This window comes from Merops nubicus, unplaced genomic scaffold (genome assembly GCF_000691845.1).
Source record: "Merops nubicus isolate BGI_N331 unplaced genomic scaffold, ASM69184v1 scaffold38644, whole genome shotgun sequence".
Classification (NCBI taxonomy): Eukaryota; Metazoa; Chordata; class Aves; order Coraciiformes; family Meropidae; genus Merops; species Merops nubicus.
In genome coordinates, this window is record NW_008606950.1 from 7,879 (window position 1) to 24,500 (window position 16,622).

Genomic DNA, 16,622 nt, shown 5'->3' on the forward strand with positions numbered 1-16,622 from the left:
ATGTTTCAAGGTCAGCCCGGTAACTGGTGTGGTGTACATCGCGAAGGCAGATTGCTGCACAAGCTGTTGCCATGACTATTCATCTCTACGTCTTGGGAGAACGCTTTGCGGGGTAATATCGAGGGGACCTGCACTTTTGGTGCTCCAGGGATTTGGAGTTGGGTAAAACGGTTGTGAGTTGGATCTTTTTAAAAACTGATCTTGCTACCTAGTGTTTTCAAAGGGATTTCTGTCTGTTTTTATTAAAACTACAACATTGCTTTGGATACAGATCTACCTACTCCAGTCTGCATAGTTCACTGAGGGTGAACAAAACCGTATCATAAAAGAAGCCATGATGAAATGAAAGAACATGCAAGCACCCTTGTTACACACTTTGGTCTAGACCATCCAGACTTTATATATACCATCTATAAGCTAATGGACTTAAAATCTGTCTTTTCAATCTTTTGGAAACAAAACCAAAACCCTGAAAAACAAATGGAAGTATAAAATTTTAAAAAACAAATTGAAACAGAAACAACCACCTTACTCAAACATACTGTTCAGTAGATATATATATATATAAAAAGCTTAGAAGCGATCCCCATCATTTTTCTACAGTATGTCGACACAGTTATTGAAACAGATTAAAAACACATCTACGTTTTTGCATAAACTGAAAGACTGGAAAGGAACTTGCACACCTGCGCGCACACACACACGCTCACACCTGTGTGCGCGCACACTCCCACACTAGCTACATGCACAGTCACACAAAAGAAACAAAGGAAAAAAAAAAACCACTTTTTTTCCCCAAAGAAGTATATGCAGCATCCTTCTGGAGCAGCAGGTAGCTACAGCAGGAGCCTGCCTGCCTGTCCTAGCTCCATCTGCCCTGCGTGCTGCAGGATGTACAGCCGGGCTTTCTGTAGGGCTTGAACCCTCTCGCTGGCACTCGTCCCCCGCTGGGGGACATGCCAGCCCAATGGGCAAGGGTGCTGGTCACTTCCCTGCTACCGAGTGAGAATGATCTCCGCGCTGACGTGCAGTAAAGGGGGAGCAGGAGGAGGGGGAAGGCAGAACTCCCAGCATGGTGACTCGGGAGCATCCCCGCTTGTGGGTGGTTTCGAGAGAGGACTTGGCACAGCTAGAAAGTCAAATTGAAGTGGAGGGTATGGTGCTAGCCTAATTTCTTGATGGACACGGTGTTACGACAATAACCACCATGTTCTTCTTTCAACTTCTTTACTCCAGTTCTTGAAGGGGCTTGGAGGAGGAAGGCTCAATAAATATTTGCATTACTCAAAGGGGAAAAAGAAAAAGGGTTTACATACTACAGTTCACAAGTATACACAACCGAGGGTGTAAGGCACAAATTTACATGTGGAAGAAAACAGGCTATTCACAGATATATTCCCACGAAAAACCCGTGTGATAAGACCATAATTTATGCATGGTAACAGCCGGCATATTAACTAGTTCACACTGTTTGAGGATTTTGTTTGCCGTCTCACATGCAAGGTGAAATGAGATGGCACATCACAAGCTGGTGCCTTCACAGAAAGTATTAGCTACTGACAACGCCATGTTGATAGCAATGGTGCACAAATGTGCGGCTTTTAAGAGTTTCTCTTGCAGTTATTTTAGAAGTTATGAACTTACGGTATTTGTTTGTCGCTGTCTTAGGTCAGAGGCCCAGCCAGCTAATTAGCTGAGAGACTTAAATAGATATCCCCTTTTTTATCAGCTAATCAGATAGTCCAGGCACAAAGTTCAGAATTCCAGCTCCAATTTATCTAATTCAGTGAATTTATTGGAAAAATAAAAGAGTTTTAATTACTCCAGTTAATGGGTTTCACGTTAAATAGGTCTAACTTTCAATGTACTTCTCTGAAGAGCTGCTCACAGGATGATATGCAGAAGTCATTTCCTTAGGAAAAACAAAAGTTGAACAATAAATAAGAGGAGTTACTTGGGTTAACAGTCACGTGTTATTCATTAAAAGAGAAGGGTAGCAGAAATCTATGACATAGTTTGCCCAACACAGCATTTAATTGCTGTAACCAAATGGCTGTAACACTGATGGGCATCATTTCACAGTACCTGCATGTAGTAAACTTCTGCCATTGTTAAGTCAGAGTTAGCTTTATCAATGGATTCTTTTTTTCTTCCTTTTTTATTTTTTCATTTTTCTTTTTTCTTTTTAAAATTCGTTTGTTTTTTTTAATTATTTGTTTTGCTTTTCAGAGCACTCAAAAAAAAGTTCAGGAATGCGCTGTGCAGTTGGGGCAGGGGTGAAATATCACAGTCATCTTTCACCTGTGTGCTTTTGGCTCAATGTTTGTGACGGAGGGCTAGTCTTTTGAGCAAAGAACTGGCGGGTTGTGGGGGCAAGTCCTGCAATTGCAAACCTTCAACCATGGGTCATATGGCTCGGGGTTAAAAAAATATTCCACTTTTCCCAGAGAGCAGAAATCCAACACATCTTCATCTTGCAACAACTATCTTCTCAGAGGAGTGAGCAGTAACAGTTGCAGAACACTGGCTTTCAAGGGCAACCTCTGCTGAATTGCCATCCTCCCCCCTCCCACCCCACTCTGATTATGTACACGCATCATTGGGCTTCATGGATGTGGAGAGCGGAGCAAAAGAAGGCTTGGGAGGTACGTCTGGCTTTAGTGAGGGCGTGCGTTTCAACCCTGCCCTCGTCAGCGAGTTGTAAGCGGTGAGACTCGGCTGCCGCGATACAGTCACAGCCTGGGCCTGCGCCGCGTGGACTTGTATGGAGTCCACTCGCTGCGGGGCTGGCGGTGGGTTGTCTCCCCGTCCGAAGCTCTGATTGCGGGAAAGGTGGGACGAGTTAGAGGAGTTAGTGTTGTTTCTTTTGAGGGTCGACGTCTGGTGGCTTCTCGTGAGCGAGTTTGTAGGGTAGCTTCTCTTGTAGTCCACGCTGTAAGCAGATGAGTGCATCTCCAGCCGCTTGCTTAGGCCACTCTGTGACAGCGAGGTGCTTGGTGGCCCGAGGGAAGCTTCCCGCTGGGGCACCTTTGGTGGCATGCTGTCAAGGTTCTCCACTAGGTTAACCCCGTGGCTGGGGCTTTTACCAACGAGATGGTCCTTGATAGTTTTGTACTCAAGGGTAGCATTCTGGTCCTCCACAGACATCTGAGCCCCATCGCTCATTTTTGGCTGGTCAACGTACTCGTGCTGGTAGCCCTGCTGGGCTATGGGCAGGACCACAACACTGGGAATGTGGCTAGGAGAAGCCCTGAGCGGCAGGTCGGTTGGAATCACGGGCGAGGCCATCGGAGGGATATCTTTTGTGCAGGCATTGATGAGGTTCTGGTTTCTCTCCCATTCCCTGCTGCCACGGCTTGGCTTTCTCTTCTGTTGCAGGGTTGGGGTGGACTCAGGGGTTGGCAGGGCGGCAAGGTCCAGATGGTGCTGGTCAGCTTTGATCAGCATCTTGGCAGTGCTGCCTGGGGTAGCCAGCTTGCCATTGTGCATCAGAGGCGTGAGGATCGCTTCAGGCTTCGGCTCCTTGGACTGAGCGTCCCCAAAGAGGCCACTGAGCTTGGTAACGCTGCTCATGGAGCCGCGGCGGGAGTGGGTCAGCTCCTTCTCCTTCCTCTGCACAGCAGCCATGTCTCTGCGGCGATGGTCACAGATGCAGTACACTATAATTCCTGAAAAGACGGCCCCCATGACAAAAGCAAGAATAACAGCAATGGCCAACAGGGTGACTGGTACCAGCTGGTCGTGACCCTTCAGGTAACTCTCACGAATCACTCCTGCAATAAACAGCATACAACAGTTAAACAAACTAAGGATGGGGAAAAGCTACTTATCATTAACTGCTTTGTTCAGAGGCACACCCTAGGTGGTTTGTTTGTGTTTTGCAAGGCGATTTTTGATCAGCTTGCCCAAATTTGGAGGTGTACTGTAGCTGCCAGCTACATCTTGCATGTGCAGCCGTGGGCTTTCAATTACAGCTTTTAGGTCGGGCATTGAAGACTATTAAGTTCAGGAGGGGAGAGAGAATTTACTTGCAGGTCAACTGCAATCAGTTTGAAATCCTGGCCCTGGGCAACTCACACTGACTACAGAAGGTCAGAGCTATTATTTCTCCTCCTCTGACATACTGTTCATTCCTCCCCTCCCTCCACCTGATCTCTCCTCATCTAATATTCCCTTATTTTTACTGTGGCACCACACACACTGAAAAACCTTTAAAAGGAGAAGAGGAGACAGAAGCTCTGCAAATACCAGAGAAGTGCATCCCACCATTGTTCAAGGCTTCTTTCTCTGCTCTTCATTCTGTTATCTTTGTCATATGTTTCAAAAGTAAGTATCACATGCCTGAGCTTCAGGAGGATGCTTAAATAACTATGAAAGATGGAGCACAGTGCTGAAATCTATTGAGCCTGCTGGATGACTGTCCTTGCTATTTTACTTTTAAAAGCTCTCTCTTGTTCTGAACACATGAATAGGTTGACCTCTGTGCTGAAGCTTATGCTTTCTCATCTGAAAGCCTTGACTTTGAAGGCCCCATCTTGTGGTCCTGTGCCGTGGTCAGAGATCACTGCCAAATCTTACTTGGCCCTCCAAGCGCCTGCTGTCAGCGAAAGTATCTTTGGCAGAGTGTGCCTCCTCCATCTGAAGTCCCTAAATACAGCATTAATCAATACCCTGAATTTCTGAAGAAAGTAGTTTTTTTCTGACATAGTTGGGCACCAAGCCAGCAATGCTAATGAAACACAAGCACAGAGCCTCTAGTTTGCTTTTTTTAATTTCTGATTTTGCTCCTAGTTCTTAACGAGTTGCAGCCAAAGCCTGACAAGGAGCTGAAGGAACATTTCTCCCACCTCTTTATCCAGAGAGGGTCCAATGCCAGGGCACTAAAAGCTCCACATATTCTAAGGAAATGTAATCCTTGTCTGTATTACAACAGAGACAGTGAGACAGAAAAACTATCATCTCCAAGACTGTCCTGAGACTTTGTGAGATACAAAACTTTCATGTCATAAATCAGCTCCTTCTAGAATAATGTCTTTTCACGTATTTGGCTGAGAAGGTACTAGCAGCCAGAATTCAGACCAAATGCAAAAGATTTCTCAGCAAGCTATGTTAAAAGAGCATTGAAAAGTTGCCATTATCTCACAGAAACCTTTGATACATATTCTGTCTAGATACAGTATTGCTTCTATAGCACATATTTTTCTGTACCCATTTAATTGCAGAGTTTAGGTGGACAAGGACTGTATTTAAAAGCTAAATAGCTCTTGAAATCATAAGCCCCTACGTGTGACATCACAGCTGGTTGTCATGGAAATTATTGTGCTGTGACAAAGGATTGTGATTTCACAAGGAGAATAAATAGCAAGAACAGATGACCACTTAAGAAAATAAGATCCTGCATTCATATAAGTGTCTTAATAGTAAAAAAAAGTAATGACAGGGAAGCAAATCTCAAAAGCCAATATCTAATTAGGAACAATCTTCAAATTAAGTGTTTCTAAGAGAACCCTCTTTTAAAGCCCAGCAGCTTTTTAGGAGGTGGCTTTTTATATTCTTTGTCATCAGCACTTCACAAGCAGTGGTAGAACCTAGCTCTGTAATTTAAATCCACATACAAAATTGCTGTATATAGACCACAAGCACAGTCTAGTGCTTACAGCACAGTCAGTAGTAACTACAATTCACTCCAAAGGTGCAGGTCTTCCATGGACATTTACCTGCTAGTATTTACATGCTAGACTCTGCAGTATGTTGAGACCAAATTTATTTACACTTGTAAAATTGTCTATAGTCATTAACTGGAGAATCAGAGTCTTAAATGGGTGGGAATGATGGTCAGGGAAGTGTTATGTCTTATCCAGAAATACACTGCATGGTGTGAAGTTAAGAAAATCTCTAAAAAGCCTAATTTCATGGACATCTTCCATGCACAAACTTCTTAAGAGATATGCCCCTTTGAACACTTAAGTCCAGTGTTTTTACCACAAAAAAGACTCAAAATACCTGGTCAGTGCCTGCTTAAGTGTGTAAGCACCTGCAGTCAAAGCCAGCATAGGTTTGTGAAGGCCAAGTCATGCCTTACTAATGGAACACCCTTTTATGTATAGATTGGGAGACAGGAGGCTGGAGTGCAGCCCTGCATAAAGAGATATGGTGGTTTTGGTTAATGGTAAGCTCAATATGAGTCAACAATGTGCCCTTGTGGCCAAAGTACCAATCATATAAAAATACAAGAATGTGTCCAAAGGAAGGCAAAAAAGGTGGTGAAAAGACCACTGGACATGACTGACAAGGAGTGGCTGAAGATGCTCCGTTCGTTCAGCTTAGAGAAGAGGAGACCTCACTGCTATCTAAAACTTCCTCATGATGGGGAGTAGAAAGGAAAGTGTTGATCTCTCTGTCAGGCATCTCATGATAGGATGCAAAAGAATAGCTTAAAGCTCATGTCCATGCCTGATATTTCCTACTGGCTAAAATGAGGTTGTTCCAGACCCTCAGCCATCAGATTCAGGTGAAGTCCTCCTCTGCAAGTGAATGATAGCCTTAGACATAAACCTGAAGCACTATACAAAAGCAACAAGAAATCTTCAGGTTCATATTACCAATGGATATTGAATCATTGCAACTCACATTACAAAATTACCATACAGTTCAGACAGAGTGACCATATGTGTTCAGGAAAGTGGCAGCTGAAATGATGTCACTTATGCTGCAGGTTTTTCATCTGCAGAAATTCATGAGGGTCTTAAAACAGCCTGATTCCAGCTATTTCCTCTTAAGCTGAAACTTTCTTTATGTCTATAATGTTTTCTATACTAGAGTTAAAGGACATTTAACATTAGTGCTTTTCTCTAGGCAGGTAGACACCATGCCAGGTTAATGATATCATTTTTATCATGCATAACATTTATGTTTCTTTGGCTATACAAGTAATCCAAATAACTTTAACGTAAATGAAATAAGATGGGCAAGATTTGACCCTTCATTAATATTTACGGAATACATACAATTAAGTAATGACCACAGAGGGAGGAACCCAATATGAAATAGGCTGATAATTGTGGTCATTGGCAATCAACATCTCAAGCCCCTAGCATCAGTAGTAACTGCCTTCACAGACTGGGATGAAGAAGTAAGTGTATGATTGCAACTGTGCCCCCGAAACAAGTCAGTTTGAAAGAAAACAGATAGGACAGTGTTCATGCCACTTTACGGACTGTACTGTGTGTGCTTCTACCCACCCTGCAGTTCTTAAAGAACAACACAGTCCCCGGGGCTCAGTCTAGCATTATTCACTGGCACTAATTATTCACAGAATTTAAATACAGTGAGAAAATAATCAGAAAAATGAAAGGCCTACATTTTTGAAAGCTAAGTAAAGTATTCAGACTCCCAGCTTTGAGGATACCTGCTACTAAAATGTCTTATCGCTGTACATTACCTGCCATCTTTCTAAGACATATACTGGAAAACTGACCGTGCTGGCTGCATAAAATGCTACTGAATCAGACTGCACAATATAATCTACATAAATATCACTGTATCATTCTATGTTGTATTGAATAATAAAGCAAGTATTCTAAATTAAACATTTTTACCCTTAAAATATTATGCCTAGCATTTCCTGTTTGCAATATGTTCTTTCCAAATGTGAAAATACGTTGCTTATTTAATTTTATGTGGTCTGAACTGCTCATCAATACTTTTGGCTGTTTACCATAGTACATACGGAGGTAGTGCTAGGGATAATAACCATCTATTCTTTGGAAAGAGCTACTGTTGGCAGAAATAAATGTATTAACACTATATTTGGGATAGGTCTGGTGGTAAAAATAGTAGTAAAACTGAAAAAGCTTCAAAGACTTAGAGGAGGTTAAATATTTGCAACTTCTAGGATTACACCTCACATGTTGTTCATGCCACAAACACAATGACACATGTATCTCCCTGAATCCGTCAAGATTTGTCTTTAGCAAATCACAACTGGGCTTATGACTTCAGGGCCTCCCCACGTGTGATGTACTATTATTTCTGGCTAGCAGAAAAGCCAGCCTACTCACCTGATAGTCTCCATTTTTCATGGCCATTCTGATTCCTGTAGATAACCTGATCCTTCCTTCTCCACTAACTTTCTGTAATTTCATCCTGTGTCCTTTTATCTGCATCTCCTAACATCACCGTTCATTTTCTCAGTCAGTATGCCTTGTACCTTAACAGTCTAGAACATGCAAAAATCACACCTTCCTTCTGAAGACCTGCTACTGTATTTTGCTATTGTATTTGCATTTGTATTATTTTGCTATGCATAATTCATTCTTTCTTCCAGCAGAGCTTGTTGGTGAGGTACACAGTGTTGTTTGGTTGAGAAGACATTAAGAAAAAAGTTTCTAAACTTTCAAACTGTTTCAAAAAAAAAAAAAAAAAAAAAAAATTTCAAAATGGTGAAATAAGCTAGTGCTTGGATAAATCTTGAGTAGAGTATTGATCTAGTTTGCTCACTAAAGATAGTTGGGGAGAAAGCAAGGAGACATTAAATTTTATGTCAATAGAAATAGGTTCTGGAAAAGGTGAGAAGCAGACTTGTCTCTGGGTGAAAATAAGACAGAAAAAAGATCAGAGGTGATACATATCTACTGTATACTAGATCACTGTAAATGGGAACAGATGAGGCTTCTTCTTTTCACCATCTAACAAAAGTATTCAAGGGTTAGAACTGTACCTCCATATCTGCTAAACACAAAAGGCATGATATGTATAGTGCTGAAAGTATTATTGTATGAAAATGCTAATTAAGCTATTCTGGGCTTGTTTGACTCCTAATTCCAACAGAAAAGGGCTTCAGAGGGCATAAATGTTATTAACATTAGATAATCACAAAAGACTAGAGTTCAGCATTCTAAAGAACACATGGCATGAGCATAACGAAATGAGAATGATGAATATCAGTACAACAAATTTCAGCCAAGGAGGACAGACAAGAAAACACATGGAGACTGAAGAATTTACTGCTTTTCCTGATTCACTTTTTGGCAAAAATCCCCACACTGATCTGTGATCAGAAATGTAACAAAAGTTGGGGAGTAAGTGTCAACCTGAACAGAGAAAAAGAGGTAGAACTATTTAAATAATGTAGATGTTTCCGTCTTGTCTAAAGGAATTCATTCCTGACTGCTCAAGGAGCTAGCCAGAGCAATTTTTAGACACTGTGAAATATCTCGGAGAACACTGGAGAAACTATGAGCATCAAGAGCTCTTGAAAAGGACAAGCATATTACCTGCCCTTGAGACGAGCCAAAGGGAGGACCTAAGAAAAGACAGACCTGTCAATTCGATTTTTGGAATGGGAATGACACTAGAACAAGTGATTAAGCAATCAATTTTATGAGCTTTTATCTAAAGTATGAGAAAGTAATTAAGGAAAAAAAAAACCCAAGCAAATTTGCCAAGAATAAATTACATTAAATGATACAAACTTCCTTTCTTGACAGGATAAATGGCTTACTTTTTATGGGGAAACATTAAGTATGATACCCTTCAACTTCTGCAAGGTCTTCGACATATTTTCTCAGAAGGAAATGAAAGTGAGCTAAAAACTGCTGAAAAGCTGCAGTTGAAAAGTATTGATCAAAGGTCTACATGGAAAGAGATCCAGAGGCCTGGCAAATGAGCTGTGTCCTTTCAGGATGTACAGTATAAAAAGAAATATCCTATGAAGAAGTGCAAAATTATTTGTCTCACCTATGATCAGGGACAGGGATGGCAGAAGATCAAGAAGAGCCCCACAGTCACATTCCCCTAAGTGTACGCTCTGATGAAATTTCAGTTTTATCACCCTCGCAAGTGCTTGATGAATGAAAAGAAACAGCAAACGACTTCCCAGTTTGAATAGCTTAATGTGAGGCTGTTTTAGTGGTGTAATAGTCTGGATGCTGCCTTCTTTCACAACCAAGCTGAAGTCAGTGAGACTAACTCACAAGGCAGAGAGCAATACCTGGTCCAGTAAGTACAAGTTCCTGTGGGAATAGCCAAGATACCTGTCACCAAAACCAACGCCTTTCAGTTTGAGCTCCACGGTTAGCTGTAGTGTGGGGAAAAAGACACGTCTGTCTCAGAAATTATTTATGGCTGTGAGAAGTTTACTCTGGACAATGAGATGACCACATGCCATGGGCACCAAGAATGCTCTGTGATCACCTCTGCAGGGAGCTGTCCTTGTCCAGCTTCCCAAAGTTGCCTGCAACAGATGGTAAAGTAATAAAGCAAAACAGTGGCACACACAAAACTGAAACACAGAAGTGGGAAATGAAGAATGATGTTTTGTCAGGGAGGTGTGGGGATAACTAAAAGGGAATAAGGTAATACTTATGTCTAGACCACACAAAACCAGAAGTCAGGGAGTCAGTGTCGTTGCTGTCTTAAACATCACCTCTCTGGCTAAATGGGAATGAGCCCACTTCCATCTTGAACACCTACAAAATCACTTGAGACTTTCCACAGAACAAGTAGTTGTTCCAGAAAGGCACAATGATTTCATTACTGTTGTAGTTTAAGAAGAAAACCTTGCAGTTAATTCCTATTTCAGTGCAAGTTTCTCTGTCTCACACGTCTCCCCCTGCTTAGACTTGCAAGAAACACTGGTATAGGCTCATTATGAATGGAGATGTTTATGGGCTTCAAAATATCTTTTTTAAATACCACTGAATAGGTTTTCAACACGTGTCTCCAGGTGTTAGAACTGTGTTTACAGGCAGTCTCATACTGCTAAAAGACTATTTCAGCCTGGAAAATCCCTGCAGGTATTAACATGTTTTCTTCCTCTTTTTAACCAGCAATATGTCTAAAACAAAAAATCAGATTAATTTAGACAGGACACACAGGTTTAAAATGATAGAAAATTCAGGAATAACTGTAGTCTACCATGCATTTCTCAGATCTTATTATTTTCTTGAAGGAATAATTTCAAGGTGTGACATTATAATCACATTATAACCACATTATAATCCCAGTGATTTGGTGTCTACCACTTCATTGGAACTGCTTTGTTGAAAAGAGTAAGGAAGCTTTTTCCATCATTTTCCTTCTGGCTGCAAGGACTTGTTCTGCTAATTCAGTGCAGTTCTAGCCAATACCTGTTTTTCTGACTCTCAGTGTCACCAGCTAGAAAAAAACAGCTCAAACATTCACAGTTAAAGCTTCTGGGAAAAGCTTTTTTTCTGCCCCTCCCATCGCAGTAAGCCGGTATTTTGGATCTGTGAAGGTCTGCAAGGGTAAGTTTTGCATGATGAGAAGAGCAATCATCTCCCCCTGGTTTCCACCCTACAGGTCCCAAAGCCAGTTGTGCAAGGTAGCAGTCTAAGATATCCAGCAAACCAAAAGTAGATGCATGTACTTGGAGAGAAGAATGAATCTGGTAAAGAAAAAACCTTCAATTACAAGAGGCACAGGGATCATTGCAGGTATGAGGAGAAATCACATTCCAGAACTATGAAAAGAAAATCAATATGTAATGTGACTGAAGTAACACAAAACAAAGCCTTGAAAAGTATCTGAACAATCAGATCAGCTACAGTGGCCTCTCTCAGGGTTTTTAGGACCCTTCATCAGTCCTATTTCAGAAGCAACCCCTTCAGGATAGGTCCAACTCTTCCCCGTTAGAGGCAGTTTTATTTCTCCTTTCAACTGGTACAAATTATATTACTTCTCTTTACTTTTGATGAAAGACTGACAACACGATTCTCTATAGAAAAAAGATGGCTCTAAGTAAAAGAGGGGAGATCAACAGGTGGCTTTGCTGTCAATGGCAGGATGGAGAACCTTCATTCTTGTATTTTTTCAAGCTTATCTTGCTTATCTAAGGCAAGAAAGCTGAGATAAATGACTTTATCATGTCCATATCAGAAGTTGAGTCCTCAATTACCTGTTTTTAGTTTGACTATGAACCTGCAATCCAATTTTTATGCATGATACAGCAGCCATATCAGTTCTTTTATGAAATGGATTATTACAGATGGAAATTACAAGATCTGAACCAGTAAATTCATGCTCAGACAACTCCCACCACCACTGGAATGAAGGGGAGGCAGACCTGAAAAAGACTAGACTAGCAAGCTCTTAGAACTTTTTTAGTTGTATTACTTCTAAGCACTATCTCTGTAAATAAACCACTCTATTAGTTTGCAGGTATGGGAGAATGTTTGAGATACACAGCTTCCTGGATCTGTAATACAATGATGAAAGTCACTACAGTCCTGAAACCAGCCCATCTTTATTTGTCCCAGTGGCTAGGCTGAAGGACAGCTCTTGCACTAGCAAGCACTTGACAACCTTTCTCCCAGTGGCAGGTAGGATGCAGTGGCTGATAATTTTGAATGGATTTCAGTACACTCCCTCAATCCTCACCCTTTCCCAGTGAGCAAAGATAATTTTAGATGGCTCTGTGTGATGGGGAATAAGCAGACATAGCAGGTCCTTTAAAAAAGTAAACCACAGGCATTCACAGTACTTAAAACGTAAAAAATCCAAATGTCAAGGAAAATTATTTCTTTTATAGTTTGTGTCGGCAGAGGCAAACTTTATGCTACTTTGCATCTTAAAACACAAATTTCCTTTAAAGTCTCCTGTATTTCCTCTAATGACGTAAAAAAAAAAAGCTTAGAGCACATATTGGGACCTTACTACTATGCCTGGGATGAGCTTAAACATATCCAGCTGCTCTTTGTTAGTTTACTTCAGGGGATCTTTCACAGCTGGATTAAACCAGATTTACATATGTTTGGCTGAATATGCATGATTTCAGGCTCCAGAGAAGTTGTTGTAGCCTGCAAAGTGAATCTCTCATCTTCACAGCTCCCATTTCACTACATGGAGCTCCTCCCATGGTGCAGAACAAAAGCTGGGTTTTTTTTTTTTTTTTTTTTTTCCCTCTTCCCTCCTGCTGTGGGCATTATGCATTCTGGGCAGCCCAGTGCCTTTCTGGAAGCAGTTTTTATGAACAGTGTCAAGGAAAGAGAAGCTGTCACTGAGAAATTCCATGGCTTTTCCTCCCTTTTTTACAGCCTGTTTTGAACTATGGCCTTTCTGCACAACAGGGAAAAGTGAATTTGCTGAATGTCAACATAAGCAGCTCTGCTTAGCAGGCTGAAGCTCCAAGTAGCCTTATGGAGGAACTGGGGTTAAATTTCAAACACTGCGTGTGACTTAAAAGCAAAAACTGTTTCCTCAAAAGCTCTGATCTTCTTTAAAGACACAAAAATGGAAATGCTAGTTTTGAGTTAGTAGTGCAACTGAACACATCACAGCTGAACTAACAAAGAAGCCGTCTACTAAACATCCAAGACATTTAGTACTACTATTTATTAAGACAGTACAGTCCTATATATTCTTGGCCCTGGAATTAATTATTAACCTGTTGAACAACTAGATCACCAAGCCAAAAACATTTACTTGTGCACATTGACTGTATTTCTTAGTGATAGTCCTTCTTCCCACAGCTGGGTTGCTGGTGCATGTTAGGAATGTGGCTGGATTCCATGCTGGGTATGCTGTTACACAGAGGAAGGATGAAACCTCCTCTGTCACTAAAGTGACAGCGCTGTGTATTTTGTGACAGAAGGAAAACACTGTGGATTAACTCTTCACTTCTTCTTCATTCAAGAACACTGCAGGTGTAGTCAAAATACCTTGTCTTAAGAATTAAAACATGTCCCCAGTGATCAGTGAAAGACAAGGCCACTTCTAGGAATATTTGTAGGGATGATGCTGTAGGCAAAAAATAGCTTGTACACGTCTGATGTTAGGTTTATAATTTCCATCCGTATTTCAGTCCCACAGCCTCATCTGCTTCTGAATACATTAAATGACTGAGGAATTGTGATGAGTTTGAAACACTGGCTGTAACAGTCAGTAAGAATAATTTTACTGCTATTTATTTTTCTGTATCACACTACTCTTCCAATATAAATACCAAAAGCCTTCTTTCCTCTCAGTTACATTCATCGGAACCTACAGGATCTCCAGTAAAGCAAGCAAGGTTACTCCAGCCACATCCTGCAGTAAAAGACAGCGTTTCCCTGATGGGCTTCTTGTCCTAGTGCTATTATCACTCTCACTTAATTTTCTGTTTCCACTGGTGGCTCTTTCATTCATTTTCTGGCTGTCAAATTTAAAGTTCTCTGAATCTTTTTTACTTAATTTTTTTTTTATCACTTCCCCACCTTACAGGGGAGCTTGTACACTGCATGTACATCTACACTTCAATGTCATAACTTTATTGATGTTTTCTGTCTTTGCATTTTTTAACATGCTCTTTGACTACTATGCCCAGTCTGCTTTCCCTAGAGGAGGTGAACCTGTAGCTTTAATCTGAGAGGACATGCTTTGGCAAGTAGGTACTACTGCCTCAGCTCCAAGAAAGCTGCCCCAGCAGCCAGCAGCAATCTAACTGCAGTACTGTCTGCAAACCAGTGTCTTCTCCAACATATATTCAGAGCCCATCCAGACAACCTCTTGACTGTCCAGTGGCAGGACAGGCAGAGATGCACGATGTATTTGCTTTACCACCTATCTCACAAACAGCACTGTTTCTGCAATACAACTCCCCTAGCCTTCCACGCAGTTCTGGTACTGGATCAAATCTCTCTTTTCTGCATTTACTGTAGTGGTTTTTTGTTTGTTTGTTTTTTTTGTTTGTTTTTTTCAGTTTCTGCTCAGGCTCTTTTTTTCCACTGCTGCAGGCAACCCAGGCAGCTTGCACAGCTAGTTAATCAACATGAAGGTGGGTGCTACAAAAAGGAAAATGACTGGCTTTTTTCATATCTGAAGACTCATTCTCAAGATCTGTTCTACAGATAAACAAACTTCCATGTGATAGGTTAAAGCCTCATTTTTTTCCTAGCACTGGGACCCTAACAAATTTTATCATAGCCTCTTTTCTCTCAGTGATATATATTTCTTCTCTCCCCTCCTTTCTAAACACGGTGTAGGTGAGACCAAACCTTTCAGGGAAACATTGATGATGTTACCGAGTTCTCTTGCTATGAGCAAGTAGAGATAAATTGTATTGTGTTTCCAGGTCTTGATGGTAGGTATGTGAAAGCAGCTGCTGATTTCATATTAGTAATTTAGTTCAGTAAGTGACAACTGTACAATGAGATATACAAATACCTCTGGGTACAGAAAATTAATTGGTCTTATTGGATGAGTTCTTCAGGGAATTGCCCGTAGCTTGGTCATATTTAGAAAAAAAAAAAAAAAGCATATAAACTGTTGCAGGACTGTAAGACCTCTTTAAGACACTGGAGAGAGACTAGTGTTTTGTAGAGATAAAACTGAACTCCACCTGTAAAAAAAGAAAAGTGCTTCTCATATTCTTCATTATGGGATGAGATTGTCCAAAATTCTGGGCAGGCTCTGTGGTGAATGCAAGAGATTTGGTGGGGAGAGTGGGCAGAAGGCACGGAGGGCACTCCTGCTCTGTACTCTCCTTTGATAGCCTCTGACTGGGACTCACTGAGCAACGAATACACACGGAGAATTGTTGAACTGTTTGATGGAAGCTATAAGCTGGTGGCAGGAATAGAATTTCTCTGGTGCTGACCACAGGCTCGAAGAAACTACCAATGGCTTTTTCTCCACCACATGACAAAACCACTTGTGTTAGCTTCTTTAAAACCAAGTGGTACTCAGTGTTTACGCAGCTTCTGTCTCACACACCATGCTTGCTTCCAGAGAGGAACTCAGTACAGTTTTCTGATTTAAAGAATAAGAAAACACCTGGAAAATATATGCTTCTCAGAAGACTTTTGGAATTATTTTAATGAAAGCTTCAGTGTGCTGCTGTTCAGGAGGTGTGTCTGTGCACACTTAAATTTCCTGTCTATGCTCTTATTTTAAGGGGCTGGGTTGCCCTCCCAGCTCAGCATCTTTGTATGGTACAACATCTCCCTGTACTTAATACAAAAGCCACAAAAATGATACTGTTTGCATTTAGTAATTGCAGATCTTTCAGGGTCTCCAGGAAAAAAAAAAACCCTCTCTGTTTACTTCTACAGCAACATGATAGTGAATAACAGTAGCTTTGTAGAGCTTTAAAAATCTGCCTGCTTGCCCCCCTTTTTTTAGCAGCTGTTCTTTTATTTTCTATCACAATTGTGGGTAAGATCGGATGGAGTATGAACAAGATGGTATATTATTGACAGCATGCAGCTGGTGTTATTTTCCAATTAAAAATATCCTTGTTGGGAATATGAAAGAACTGTCTAGTTTATGCCCAGTTGTGATAATGCTATCGAGCTGCACCTTCATCTAAGATTTTATTTCACAGAAGACAGCAAGCTTTGCTTACTGGTAGGAGGAGTACTATTTAATATCCAGGGCTAATCACTCTGGTAGACATGGGAGGCTGGAACTGGTCAGGAGGCTATCCACTGGAACTCACTGTTTTAGAGTATTGCAGGTATTCTTCCCAGCCAGCACAAAGTTAGTGATGAATGTACTGTTAGCCATTTCCAAATGTTTGCTATATTGTACAGCTGTGCCAGAAATGCCTCTTAATGTGTCCTGAGTAACTTTTCTATAAACTGCCCTAAGCTCTTGTAATGCCAATGGAGCTGTTAAAAACTAGT

General features: G+C 41.1%; 1 protein-coding gene across 3 annotated transcripts in view; it reads right to left on the reverse strand.

Annotated features, from left to right (window-relative positions):
* Window positions 1-2,583: 2,583 nt before the first annotated feature.
* SEMA6A (sema domain, transmembrane domain (TM), and cytoplasmic domain, (semaphorin) 6A) overlaps window positions 2,584-16,622 on the reverse strand; it is a 61,512-nt gene continuing 47,473 nt past the window's right edge. For all 3 annotated transcript variants that reach the window (XM_008939805.1, XM_008939804.1, XM_008939803.1), the window contains one exon: window positions 2,584-3,773. In XM_008939805.1, the coding sequence (XP_008938053.1) occupies window positions 2,584-3,773 (1,190 nt within the window). The remainder of the gene's footprint in view (window positions 3,774-16,622) is intronic.